General features: G+C 35.4%; 1 protein-coding gene across 1 annotated transcript in view; it reads left to right on the forward strand.

Moving 5' to 3' along the window:
* The window catches only part of LOC107625393 (serine carboxypeptidase-like), a 10,608-nt gene extending 6,830 nt beyond the window's left edge, over positions 1–3,778 (forward strand). The window contains exons 6-9 of the mRNA XM_016328024.2: positions 1,315–1,403; positions 2,406–2,664; positions 3,032–3,165; positions 3,415–3,778. Of these exons, the coding sequence (XP_016183510.1) occupies positions 1,315–1,403; positions 2,406–2,664; positions 3,032–3,165; positions 3,415–3,543 (611 nt within the window). The 3' untranslated portion in view covers positions 3,544–3,778. The remainder of the gene's footprint in view (positions 1–1,314; positions 1,404–2,405; positions 2,665–3,031; positions 3,166–3,414) is intronic.

The following is a 14,741-nucleotide window of genomic DNA, read 5'->3' on the forward strand; positions in this document are numbered from 1 at the left end:
TTGGAAATCCGTGAGATTTACTCCCGTTAGATAGATTAGTCGCTCTATCATTTTCAATAAATTTTTTTATATGCATGTTGGACAAATAAGTCCTTAACAAATTTATTAGGATAAAGTATATTTTTCATTTTTGAAATTTGATAAAAATTTTAAAAATATCTCTAAGTTTTATTCTATTTCAATTTTGTTTCAGAAGTTTTCGATTTGCATCAAATATACCTTGGCGGCTAATTTTTTAAAAAAACTTAGGATCAATTTCTAGTAACAATTTCACAAAAACAACATTCAACTCAAGCAAATTAGATATAGTTGTCATGTATTATTGTTGGATTGGTCTTAAACTTTTTGAAAATTTAGCTGTTAGGAGTATATTTGATACAAATAGAAAACTTTTGAGACAAAATTGAAATAAAATAAAACTTAGAGATATTTTTGAAACTTTTTAAAAATTTTAGAAACAAAAAATATACTTTACCTAATTTATTATAAGGCTATTATATCCTCAGAGAATATCACTATAAGACAAACTAGTCTTGCATACAGAGGGACCAATCTGTCTCGAGGATCTCTAAAGTAATAAAATATACATATTAGTTATTAGTATAGTATTTCAGTTACAAAAAACTGTGTTCAAGACTCCTGAAAAAAGCAAAGAAAATTTAGTAATATCACTCATTTTTTAGAATAAAATGGTTTTCTGGGATTGATTTCTAATCTATGAGTGTACAATTGCCTAGATGTATATAAATTGGCCTCGATACTCTCGTGCATTATAGAGACATTATTCCTTATTAGTTATTTCAATTGTTCTTGGATTTTTGTTCTTTTCTCTTTCTTTCCCTGTTGTTATGCATCATATTACTCACACGTCAACTAACTTGGGTTGGTCGAGTGGTAAGCCCACTCGTCCAGATACCGTGGAAAACCAAAAGAAATATTACTCACACATCACTTATTTCTGCTATACATCTTGCTTATCATTTACCTGCATATATATTATAGCTTTTAAGAATATGATAGGCATAATTGAGTTTGTACATTTATATTCTAAATTATTTGAGATTTTTACTTTTATTGAGTTCATATTCAGTTTTAGGTTATGAAATTGTTTATTGAAAGCACAAGTTTGTGGATTATTAATTATGATGCTAACCACAAGTGGTTCTGTTGTCCTGGTCATTCAGGGATTCACAGTGTTCAGGATCCTTCCTTGATTCTGCTATACATCTTCCGGCTGGCTTTCTTTCATTGATTTTTTCTTTATCTTTTTCCTTTTTTTGCCTTATGCTTAATATTTTAATCCAAACCTTTCAGGCACTGACGGAACAGTTGCCTGTACTGCTGCATATGTAGTTTGTAATACCATATTCAGTGACATCATGTTACATGCTGGTGATGCAAATGTGAGTAAACTGAATTCTTTCTTTACTGTGTGGTTGGCACATGTACTTAATTTCTTCTTTAGACCTAAATGACTGCTTAGCTTTCAATCCACTTTTGACCATCAAATGAAATGTGAATAACCCACTCTGCCCTCTTTGAAACAAGGGTCGCCTCTGGTTTTGTCGGTTCTTGAATCAATTTTGTCTTCTCTATATTACTATATCTCTCGATTCAATAATTTTATATGAGGAGTTAGTGAACTCAATCACTTGTTGCGGTTACTCTTCAGTTTTCTGTTGAGGTCTATCCTATGGAGGTACTCAAATTGTAGCAGTGATCGATTTCTAGGTTTTTCCATAAACCTAATTGGTTAGCTTTACCCTAATTTATGCGAGAGTCAAAGAATGACTTTTAATTCTGAGATGAGCTCTTATCAGTGTGGAGGGATACAGCAGTAAAAGTGCAGAATCTGTCTGGCATATACCCTGTGAGCTTGGTGGAGTTAGTTATAAGAGTTTTTCCGAAAATACCCACAATCTTTTTATTTCTCTCACACAAACGACACTCTTTACCATGTGCAAGAAGTACTCAGCCCAAGAACTAAACATATGTAGTTGTTCCATGAGTAGAATATACAAAATATTGATGTCCTACATCTTGTTTTCTTGCTTTAGTATCTCCGAGTCCAGAGAGATAAATTGACCACTTTCCAAATGAAAAGTCTGTTTCATAAATACCACCCCTTGACAGTTTCTTGGTTTATATAGACCATAGAGATAATCTGTACATAATTACAGAATATACATACTTAACTACTGTATCATAATGGATCATATGAGATTGTAACTGATCTTATAATATCCTAAATAATTTATTCACAGATATTCTAACATTAACATAAGCTTTGATTCTGCAAGTTGCTTAGTACTAACTGATGTCTTGATAGCTTTCAGCGATTGCAAACTTAAAGCAGTTTGAATATTTTCAGAATTTTGAACAGCTTTTATATACTTATGGTGCAGTACTATGATATCAGAAAGAAGTGTGAGGGCAGCCTCTGCTATGACTTTTCAAACATGGACAAATTCCTGAACCTACCATCTGTTCGGGATTCACTTGGGGTTGGGAAAATTCATTTTGTTTCTTGTAGCACTGAAGTTTATATGGCTTTGCTGGTGGATTGGATGAGGAATCTTGAAGTTGGTATTCCTGCCCTACTTGAGGATGGAATCAAATTGCTTGTTTATGCTGGCGAATATGATCTCATCTGCAACTGGCTCGGTATGTAATTTACTACTAACACATTCAAATTCTGATAAATTTAAGGCTTAAATAAATTTTTTATTCCTATAAAATATATGTTCTTCAGTTTTGGTCCTTATATTATTTTTTTTTGGTGAGATGCTGACGTAACAGGATAAATGTTGACGCTCTAAACTAAAATCTTGACATGGCAAGACATGCCACGGCTACATTTAATAGAGAAAACTAATGGCAAGAATTAAAATAGACAGCTTTTGTACTAAAACAAAAAAAATGTATATTTTATAGGGACCAATTGACCAAAAATACCTTAAATTTATTCATATTTTTGAAATTTCGGTGCATGATTTGGACATTTTCCTTGTGGTACGATTTCATTGATTAGGTAATTCAAGATGGGTTCATGCCATGGAATGGTCTGGTCAGAGCCAGTTTGTAGCCTCACCTGAAATTCCTTTTATTGTTGATGGATCAGAAGCTGGACTACTCAAGAGCCATGGACCATTAAGCTTCCTGAAGGTATCGATATCTTTTACTCTCGACAGAAAATGCATCCATGCTTTGGCATGAAAAAAATTATCATTATCATCACTGGCATCACTTGTTTTACCGTGACCAAAATAAAAAAAAACTTGTGCTTGTGCAACGTTAACAGCATGTAGTGCTGAAAAAACGGTAAACACCGATATTTCATACCAACTTGTATTTTTTGGCTCATGATCACGGGAAAATGCTTATTTTGTTCACTATTTCATGAAATGGAAACAGGTTCATGACGCGGGTCACATGGTTCCGATGGATCAGCCAAAAGCTTCATTAGAGATGTTGAAGAAGTGGACTCAGGGCACCCTTTCTGAATTCAGAGCACCTGATGAAAAATTGGTTTCTGATATGTGAAGTCTTGTTGCTTAGTTAGTGAAAGGGAACAAAAATGCAAGAATTGCTTAGAGATTAATGTACCGAAAACTGAAAACATATCGTTCCAGCACAAAGCTCTATGGACGTTGTGCTTGTATATTTGCTGGTTTGTATGCTTACGTTATATGTTTTTTTAGGTTCAACGTAAATCTTGCTAATAGTTTAAGGAATTAACTTCCACGAGTTGGTAATGTAAAAATTTTACAATCTGATATATTCGGTTGCAGGTAAAGAAGGATGTGGAGGAGATTTTTAGTAAATATAGACAGTAAGGGCGGATGCATTTATATATTAGGCGTTCAAAATAATTGGTTTCATGGAATTGATCCATATCCAAACTAAAGAGTGATTCTAGACTTATGAGGAGAATTGAGGTGGAGATATAATGAGAAATTGCTTTGAGGTTTTTGCTGATGATTATGGTTAAAAATTGTGGCAAGGACATAGGTTTCGTCTCGTCTGCACGACGAATGAAATAATGAGATTTATATTAAGGCTCATTAAATTTGATGCTGGTTTAATGTGATTATGATGATGAGGCATTGTGGATATGTATAGTTCATGATGATTTGGTGTGATGTTGATTAGGATAATTCATGGACACTTAATACTATGATAGTAAATGCTACTCTTTTAAATCGTAAAGGAAGTTGGCGGGGAACTCTCCACTGATGATTTATATATTTTGGAGTCATTTGGGAAGTTCTGATGATGCCCCTTGTGAGATGTATGATTAGGAGACTATATCCGGCTAAGTTACTAGATGGGTCAGGTTCTAATAGAAAACCAACATATAAACTCATGACCAGTAGAAAAGGCATTAATTACATGCATTGTTTGATTTGTTTGGGTGAACGTAATAATATCTTGGGATTGTCTATTTATTTATTATACTACATGCTACTTGTGCTAATGACTATAATTGTATTTGGTTGTGTTTGATATTGTCTACATTGTCTGTGTTTGTCGGATGTAAGGAGGTATCCAAGATTAAGAGGATGTCAGATTTTAGTTGAAACCTTAGACTATCCATCCAAATTTTGTTAAAAGAGAAGTATTGGATTAATGAAAAAGAAGTATGAGACTAAAAGAAGAGTGCTTGATTTATTGGATTAGGTAAGCCCTTTGAAAAACGAGAGTTGGGACGAACAATAAGAACTCCTACAAATTCACGTAGCCTTATATATTGGTTAATCTTTTTCTCGTCCTTGCTGGGAACTGTTAAGTTTTTCACCATGGATATCAACATTTTTATCAGATTACGGAAACTTTCATTGATAGGCGGAACAACATCTAGCAGACTTTTGTATTTCTTGATTAATTAAGAAAAATAGTTACATTCGCTTTTTGTATAGAGGACTAATTAAATTGGAGAGAGAGGATTTTTATTTTATTTGAGTCTCCTTTACCTAAGATCCAGATTAAATCGCTTCTCCTCAAGCCAGGACTCAGTTATTTCTTCAATGTATATATATGGAAGATAAAAAGTGAGTGAAAAAAAAAAATACTAGTTAAATTTGGAAAAAAATATTTAGTTTCAGTTGTAATAAAAAAAGAGGTCATATGGCACATTTTGATTTTTTAAGTAGTAATATATAAGGAAAAATAGACAAAAGTATACCCGGATTTTCACACGGAGTACAGATGTATTCTTCAATTTTTTAATGAGTCATTTGCATACATGAATATATTCCGTTGTCAATTCTACCCTTCCGTGGCCTGAATAAATTTTCCGACAGTGGTGGAGGTCAGGTAGCATGGTATTGTATGATGTGGCCAATTTGAGGTGACACGGTGAAAAATAGAAATATTCATTATGAAATTTGTTGAAATAAATATAAGAAAAGGGAATAATGAAATCACTGTTCATCCTCTTCCTTCTCTAATTTCTTCGAACCATAGGAAAAAAAAATTTCTTCCTTCATTCTCTTCATTTTTCTTTGTACATCTTCGTCCTCCTTTCTGTTGTAACAGGGTTTATAAACTCTAAACAAAAGTGGTCCTAAGCCAAAAGTTGACCCTAAACAAAAAAATGTTCCAAGTGCAAAAGTGGTAAAAAGGTGGCTCAGGTGCAAAGGGTGTAACCATTACACAACCAATAGGTGGAAGAAAATCAACAAGTAGAACTGGAACAATGGCTGCAACTCAAAATTAGTTGCTTTGGACAAAGAAATTTTTTGGCTTTGGTGTTCTCATTTGGACCTGCAGATTTCTAATTGAAGTTTAAAAAATTGTTGTTATTATTTATGGCTGTGTTTATGGTATTGTAATTTAGAGATGTACTTCTGTACTTTGGATTTAGCTAATTAATATTTTGATGTAGACATCTGTTTTGATGCTTATAGGCATAGACATGTTTGTTATTTTGTAAGTTGAAATTGTAGTTTGCTGTTTAAATCTCTTGTTTCATGACTTGTGTTTCAGGTTGTTGTTAATGATAGATTATCATAGTTATGCTTACTTATTGTTCATAATGAATTAGATCTTCAGTTTGTTTTGTTGCACAGGAATTGTACTAGAAATAAAATTGAACCAACCATTTGTATTAATAACCTTGAAAAAACCCTTTGTATTCAGATACTGGTGAAAATGAAAGTGACAATACAGCCTTCTACTAAGAGGAAATTACAACCACTGATTAAATGTGTTAATGAACAAACACAGAATACATATACTTATCCCTAAGCATATATACTGCATCCATTTTCTAATGTTCTTCAACTCTTATTAATCCCATCAATTGTCTGCAACATCTTCTTCATTTCTTCTTCTACCTTCAAGTTGCTTTCTTCTGCAAACCTCCATTTGCTTTCTTCACTCTGCTCCTGAATTCTGCAATCTCTTCCATCATCAAAAACTTCATCAGCCTAAATGAAATAGTCACACCTCAATTCAACCTTTTGCATCATGAATTCGACGAAAATTTTAACCATTTTGCAGAAAATTAACATTTGTCATCGTAAACAAAATCAGAATTCACATAACTCCCATAATGGACAACGAAGAAATAATCTTCCAGGGTTTCACTCTGTAGCAGACTCAAGCATCACTGCGTCAAGTCCATGTGCCATTGTTGTAGTCAAACTTCTTCTTCTTCCTATTTTTTGGCACAAAAGACGAGCCACCGCAACCACTGGCACAAGCATGAGGTATATTCTTCCTTCGTTTAGACTGTGACATTTTCATACATTAGAGTTTACAACCCTTGTTACAACAGAAAGGACGAAGATGTACAAAGAAAAATGAAGAGAGTGAAGGAAGATTTTTTTTCCACCCTGTGTTAGGGTTTATATGGTTCGAAAAAATTAGAGAAGGAAGAGGATGAACAATGATTTTATTATTTCCTTTTCTTATATTTATTTCAACAAATTTCATAATGAATATTTCTATTTTTCACAGTGTCACCTCAAATTGGCCATATCATACAATACCATGCTACCTAGCTTCCACCACTGCTAGAAAATTTACTCAGACCATAGAAGGGTAGAATTGACAACAGAGTTTTATATTCATGTGTGCAAATGACTCATTAAAAAATTGAGGAGTATATTTGTACTCCGTGTGAAAATTCGAGTGTACTTTTGTCTATTTTTTCAATATATAATATATAAAATATACATAAATATTAAAAATCAATCACTAATTTAGTTAATAGTATTAGCCAAAAAAGAAAATTAGATACAATAACTAAACTAATATTCAGAGGTGAACTTAAGGGCCTTAAAAAATTTTAAACAATTTGCATAAACTATAATATGTAGCAATTCTCCTATCGAATATACTAGACTAGATAAATTAGATAGTGTTTGATTAGAGTTTATATCCACAAGAGATAAAAATAAAGTAGAGTTATAGATATAGATAATATAAAATTATAGATTAAAGATGAGAAAAGGAATTATTTTAATTGATTTTTTTCTGAGATAACGCTAAAATAATTACACAATTATTATCCTAATTATATATTATAATGGCCCCAAGAATCTTATATGGGCTCAATTTTTTAGTAATGGAGAATCAGCATGTCTTATGCACAATTACGGAATACTAATGCGTTTCTTATCGATAAAAAGATTATTATTTTTCTTAAATTACAAACTATAAATCGAAGGCTCAAATTTGATTAGGCATAAAAAATTGAAGGTCGATTTGTGTGGTGCAAATAATCTGACAGTATAAATTTTATCGGTAAATGTTTATTTATTTCGTCTGACACTAATTATCGTCAAATTTTGCAATAGATTACCAGCTCAGAAAATTAATTGGTTACCGTCGGATGTTTTTGACAGTAATATTGACGCCAAAGCATATTTTTACGCGCCATGTTATCGTCAGATTATTCCTACGGCAATGTCATTTTATTTTATTTCGTAATTTGAAATAAATGGTCAATTTTAATTTTAAATTTAAATTTTTTTAAACAATTAGTGTTCAATTCATAAATAATGAAGAATTTTTATTTAAAATAAATAAATAATACAATATGCAAATTAAATAAAAGTAAAGTACACCAAATAAATGTATGAAACAACAAAACAAAAACCTAATAAAAGTCATGTCCAGGTAATCGTCGTCATCATTGTCAGTCCCGTAGCCCTAAGTCGGCAGTGATGATACCTGAGTTCCACCAGCGCTACCACTGCCACCTGCAGCAGGCAGCGGTGCTGCCACCAGCAGGGTCGATGCCAGCGGTGTGCATCTGGGCCTGTTACACCTCCATCTGAGCCTCCAAACACTGCATCCGCTCCAGCGACTCCCTAAACTCCAGCCTGAGCTCATCCGTAGATGTCACGTGGGTAAAGATCTCTTTATACCTCTCCCGATAATCGTTAAGCTCCTGAACCTACTGGTGAAGGCTGCGCTGGAGCTTCTGCACCTGGAGCCGCAAATTCATGCCTTCCTCGGGTTGGACGGCTCGACTGGTGGCGGAGCCTGATGATGGCCTTAACGTCGAGGTGCGGAGGCTGCTGGAGACGAACGACCCCATCCTGTATACGCGGTTCTTGTATGGGACTGAGGTGGTCTCACGCCAAACCGCATCAGGGTCGACAACTGAGGCCGCAGATCCATCGGTGGCATCCTCCCCACTTTGCTGAGACTACTGAGATTGCTGAGTCGCGACCTTTAGTCTCTATATGTAGAACTCCTGTGAAATTAACAAAAGTTCATATGTGATTAGCAAGCTAAGACAGATATACAGTTAATATCTAATAAGTTCATAGCAGAATATAATCAGACGTATGTTTACTCACATAATGGTCCTGAGACTGCTGATCAACAAATCTCGCTTTGTTCTCCTTCAGCGTGTGGCTGTACTTGGAGGTCTCCGCTAATGTGGCCTCGCAGTTCAACAACTTTGACACACAAGTTGCATTGAAATACAAAATTATTAGAATGCCTAGTAATGATATGCAAAACAGATAACATAACGAAGTTATTAACAATATTAAAGGAGCTTGGCCTTCATCTTCAAGAAGGTGGCTGAGCCGTTGGTGTACTTTGACGACCTCTCTGATACCCTGTTAGCTCGGTTGGTGAGATGTTGATGCCTGAACCTCGCATCGATCTCCCAATGAGCGAATAGGCCCTTCTTTACCTCCGGTTGGAGCCAGTGCGTCTGCTGGTACCAGCCGTGGTGGACATCATCCAGCATCTGCTGGAGCCGCCAACCCATCCTATAGTTGAATATCTTCCAGATGGCCAGGTTGTGCTTAGCATCCCAAATGAAGTGCAACTGCAACAAAGAAGCTTTAAATTCAGTTAAACAAGATAGATGATATAAACTAGCAAAAAAGAATTAAAAAAGAAACAATGAAAGTAATTACCGCCCATTTCTCAAACCAGCGCTGCCTGGTCTCAATGGGTATCTTCGTGTAGCTGGGCTAGGGCGTGTCGTACATCAGTTTGACGACATTCGTCATCTCTTGAGTACACATGTTCGGGTTCGGCGAAAACCTAACAACAACCCACAAACAAGAATCAACCTAAATCCCCTAAACAGGAATCAATTTTTCATGAAATTTCAGCAACAATAGGAATCATAATCAACAACACTAGAAACCAATAACCAGAAGCATTCCAAATAAACCTCAATATACTAAACATGAATCAATTTTTCAAGAAATCTCAGCAACAACAGGAATCATAATCATCAAAACTAGAAAATAATAACCAACAGCATTCCAAATCAACCTAAATCCACTAAACAAGAATCAAATTTTCAGGAAATCTCAGCAATAACAGGAATCATAATCAACAAAACCAGAAAATAATAACCAGCAACATTCCAAATCAATGTAAATCCACTAAACAGGGATCAATTTTTCAGGAAATCTCAGCAACATAAATCCACTAAACAGGAATCAATTTTTTAGGAAATCTCATCCACAACAGGAATTATAATCAACAAAACTAGAAAACAATAACCAGCAACATTCCAAATCAACCTAAATCCACTAAAAAAGAATCAATTTTCAGGAAATCTCAACAACAATTGGAATCACAAACAATTAAGCTAGAAAACAATAACCAGCATCATTCCAAATCAATCTAAATCCACTAAACAGAAATCAATTTTCAGGAAATCTCAACAACAATAGGAATCATAATCAATAAAACTAGAAAATAATAAACAGAACATACATGAGCATTGAATGTGATACTTACCCCGTGCCGCCATCAGGCCAAATGCACAACTGTAAGAGTGCATATGACCCGACCCGGCTCGAAGATCCGGCTCGGACCTGAATATTTTGGGGCTAATTTGGTGTAATTTCACCAGATCTAGGGTCGGGTAAGAGTCTCAAAAATAGACTCGGTCATTATTTAGGGTCGGGTCCGAGTCAAGGCAAACCCGGCTTCACCCGACCCCATGTGCAAAATTAATTCCAATATCAGGTTATATTAATTATAAGCTTATTATTTTTTTCAATCACATTTATTGAATTAGGAAATAGATCAAAGAAGCATGAAATTAGAATTTATGGACAAATTCAAGTTCAAGTATGGTTATCAACTTCTCTATAACAAGTATTTTTTTTCTTCTTTAAAAATGAGTGCATCATAATTTTTTGACATAAAATTTATCAAGACTCGGACTTCATCCGGTCGAGACTCAGTTTTAGTGTGGCCCGAAAGTAGTTTTATTTCACCAAGTCTAGGGCCGAGTAAGGGTCTCAAAAATAGGATTGATCATTATTTAGGGTCGGGTCCGAATCAAGGCGAACCCGATTTCACCCGGCCCCATGTGCACCCCTATGCAACTGTACAATGGTAGGTGGTGGAGGGGCATCAGTTGCTGCCTCACTACCGTGGCTAGACTTCGGGGAGGAGGCATCCATCGCTAGACTCGGCATCACCGTGGATGCGGGCTACTGAGCGGTAGAAGGCGACATTATCGCCATGGATGGCAGCACTTAGTTGGGGTTAGAGACTAAGATGAACGGCTGGTCTGCTAAACCTACAACCTGTGGCGTGACCATGGTGGTTGGAGTACAGGGAGAATATCCAAAAGTCCCGAGGGTACTAGAGAAAACCCTCTCTCTACCCGACCATGGCTGTGACCACATGATGAGCGGATACTTTATACGCTTTTTGGCATCATTTTCATATTATTTTACTTATGTTTTGTTTAAGTTTTATTGTATTTTCATAGGTTTTAGTGAAAAATTCACATTTTTAGATTCTACTTTGATTTTGTGTGTTTTCATATGATTTTAGGTAAATTCTGGCTAAAATTGAGGAGTTTTGGCAAAGTCCAATTCAGAGGCAAGGAAAGCGTAGCAGATGTTGTCAAGATCTGACCTCCGTGAATTCAAATGAGCATTTCTGGAGCTACAGAGGTCCAAAAGAGATGTTCTCAATGGCATTGGAAAGCTAACTTTCAGAGCTTTCAAGCAACACATAATAGTCTATGCTTTTCTTCGAAGGAGCCTTTCCAAAATTGGCATTAAAGGCCCACTTCTCCCATTCTATCTGGCGTTAGACGCCCAAAAGGGAGCAAGCTGGCGTTTGATGCGTGAGCATCTATCCTATATTTTCCTAGTGAATTTGCATTTGAATTGTTAAGTTTAATCAAAATTTAAATATTTTTTAGCTACTATGAATGCTACTATGAGTTGTGTACAATTCTATTTATTTCAGGTAGCATTCGGATGGATTTGACGGAGTTTTATAGAAGAAGAGAAAGAAAGTGATTGATGTTGTCAAACCAGACCTCCTTGCACTCTAATAGACATAACTTGAGCTACAGAGGTCCAATGACGTGATTCCAGCGGCATTGGAAAGCCAACTTCCAGAACTTTCCAACGATATAAAATAGTATACCCTTTTTCTCCATTTCGTTCGGCCTCAATGGCGCCAAACTTGGGATTCTTCAAGTTTGGCGCCACACTCACCTACCTCCAAGAATGCTTGGCATCGAACCAAAGCCAAACTTTAGATTTCTCAAGTATGGTGCCAAGGGTGCATAATATTGAAGATACATTCGGGCATGGTGGCGCCAAACTTGGCCCAGCCCAAGTTTGGCGCCATCCTTAGTGAAATTGGTGGTCCCCAATTGTCTAAGGAGCAGCACGAGATGTATTTAATTAATTCTAATTAAAACTTTATTTTATTTTAGAATAGGAAAAGTGATGAGTGGATATTTTATACGCTTTTTGGGTTAATTTCATATAGTTTTTAGTATGTTTTAGTTAGTTTTTAGTTTATTTTCATTAGTTTCTAGGCAAAATTCATATTTCTGAACTTTACTATGAGTTTGTGTGTTTTTCTATAATTTCAGGTATTTTCTTGCTGAAATTGAGGGAGCTGAGCAAAAATCTGATTCAGGCTGAAAAAGGACTGCTGATGCTGTTGGATCCTGACCTCTCTGCACTCGGAATGAAATTTTTGGAGCTACAGGAGTCTAATTGACGCGCTTCTAATTGCGTTGGAAAGTAGACATCCAGGGCTTTCCAGAAATATATAATAGTCCATACTTTCCTCAAAGATAGACGACGTAAACTAGCGTTCAACGCCAGTTCCATGTTGCAGTCTGGCGTCCAGCGCCAGAAACACGTTACAAGTTGGAGTTCAATGCCAGAAACAGGTTACAGCCTGGCGTTGAACGCCCAAAACAGCCCAGGCACGTGAAAAGCTTTAGTCTCAGCCCCAGCACACACCAAGTGGAACCCAGAAGTGGATTTCTGCACTATCTATCATAGTTTACTCATTTTCTGTAAACCTAGGTTACTAGTTTAGTATTTAAACAACTTTTAGAGATTTATTTTGTATCTCATGACATTTTTAGATGTGAACTTTGTAATCTCTGACGGCATGAGTCTCTAAACTCCATTGTTGGGGGTGAGGAGCTCTGCTGTGTTTTTGTTCTACATTAGATTGAATGAGTATCTCTTAGATTCCTTAATCAGAATCTCCGTGGTATAAGCTAGAATCCATTGGCAGCATCCTTGAGAATCCAGAAAGTCTAAACCTTGTCTGTGGTATTCCGAGTAGGATTCTGGGATTAGATGACTGTGACGAGCTTCAAACTCGCGAGTGCTGGGCGTAGTGACAAACGAAAAAGGATAGTAAATCCTATTCCGGTATGATCGAGAACCTACAGTTGATTAGCCGTGCGGTGACAGCGCACCTGGACCATTTTCACTGAGAGGAAGAATGGTAGCCATTGACAACGGTGATCCACCAACACACAGCTTGCCATAGGAGGGACGTGCGTGCGTGAAGAAGAAGATAGGGAGAAAACAGAGATTCAAAAGACAAAGCATCTCCAAAACTCCAACATATTCTCATTTACTGCATAACAAGTAACCTTTAATTCATGCTCTCTTGTTCATTTGCAAGTCAATTGATAACCACAAATTAATATCCTGACTAAGAGTTGCAAGATAACCATAGCTTGCTTCAAACCAACAATCTCCATGGGATCGACCCTTACTCACGTAAGGTATTACTTGGACGACCCAGTGCACTTGCTGGTTAGTTGTGTGGAATTACATATTGTGAAGTAATTTTCGTGCACCAAGTTTTTGGCGCCGTTGCCGGGGATTGTTTGAGTTTGAACAACTGACGGTGAATCCTGTTGCTTAGATTAGGAAAATTTTGTCTTTTGGGTCAGAGTCTTTTATATTCTTTTCAAAAATTTTTCAAAAAATATTATTTTTCTTTATTAGTTTTTAGTTTTTCTTGTTCTGTTTCTTTTCTTGTTTTTCGTGTGCCTTTTCAGAACATTAGTTTTCAAAAAAATATTTTTTCTTAGTTATTAAAATTACTTCTTCAAAACAAGTGTTACATTTATAGCTCAATTGGCTAGAGCATTGGTTTATGTTCTTGATGATTGGGCACTGGTTCTATAAAAAAATCTTTTTCAAAAATAATTTTTCTTGATCTTGTGCCAAACTTTAAGTTTGGTGTTTTCTTGTTAATCTTCCTATAATTTTCAAAAATTTTAGTTTGGTTTTCTAAAAATTTTAAGTTTGGTGTTCTTTCTTCATGTTCTTGTGTTCTTGTGAGTCTTCAAAGTGTTCTTGAGTTTTCCTTATGTCTTGATCTTAAAATTTTTAAGTTTGGTGTTCCTTGGTGTTTTCTCTCCAAAATTTTCGAAAACAAGGAGCATTAGATCTAAAAATTTTAAATCTTGTGATATCTTATTGTTTTTCTCTTTCCTCTTTAAATTCAAAAATATCTTTTCTCTCTATTTTAAAGCAAATTTTCGAAATTTACTTTTAAAATTCAGATATTTTTTTTCAAAATTTAAAATCTTTTTTCAAATCATATCTTTTCCAATCAAATCCTTTCAATCTTATCTTTTTCAAAACTTCCCAACCAATTTTTTTTCTCTCCATTTTTCGAAAATCTTCACCCATTTTTATTTATTTTATTTTATTTTGTTTTCGAAATAAATAAATAATTAAATAAATAAAAATATTTTTCTTCTATTTTACATCATCTCCCTTTCTCCATCATGGACCTAAGCGGAAATGAACAGTCCAGGAGGACTCTGGGGTCATATTCTAACCCCTCTACTGCTTCATATGGGAGTAGTATCAGTATACCCTCCATTGGAGTCAGTAGCTTTGAGTTAAATCCTCAGCTCATTATCATGGTGTAGCAAAGTTGCCAGTATACCGGTCTTCCACAGGAAGAACCTACAGAGTTTCTGGCACAGTTTTTACAAA

This window comes from Arachis ipaensis, chromosome B02 (assembly GCF_000816755.2).
Source record: "Arachis ipaensis cultivar K30076 chromosome B02, Araip1.1, whole genome shotgun sequence".
Taxonomy (NCBI): domain Eukaryota; kingdom Viridiplantae; phylum Streptophyta; class Magnoliopsida; order Fabales; family Fabaceae; genus Arachis; species Arachis ipaensis.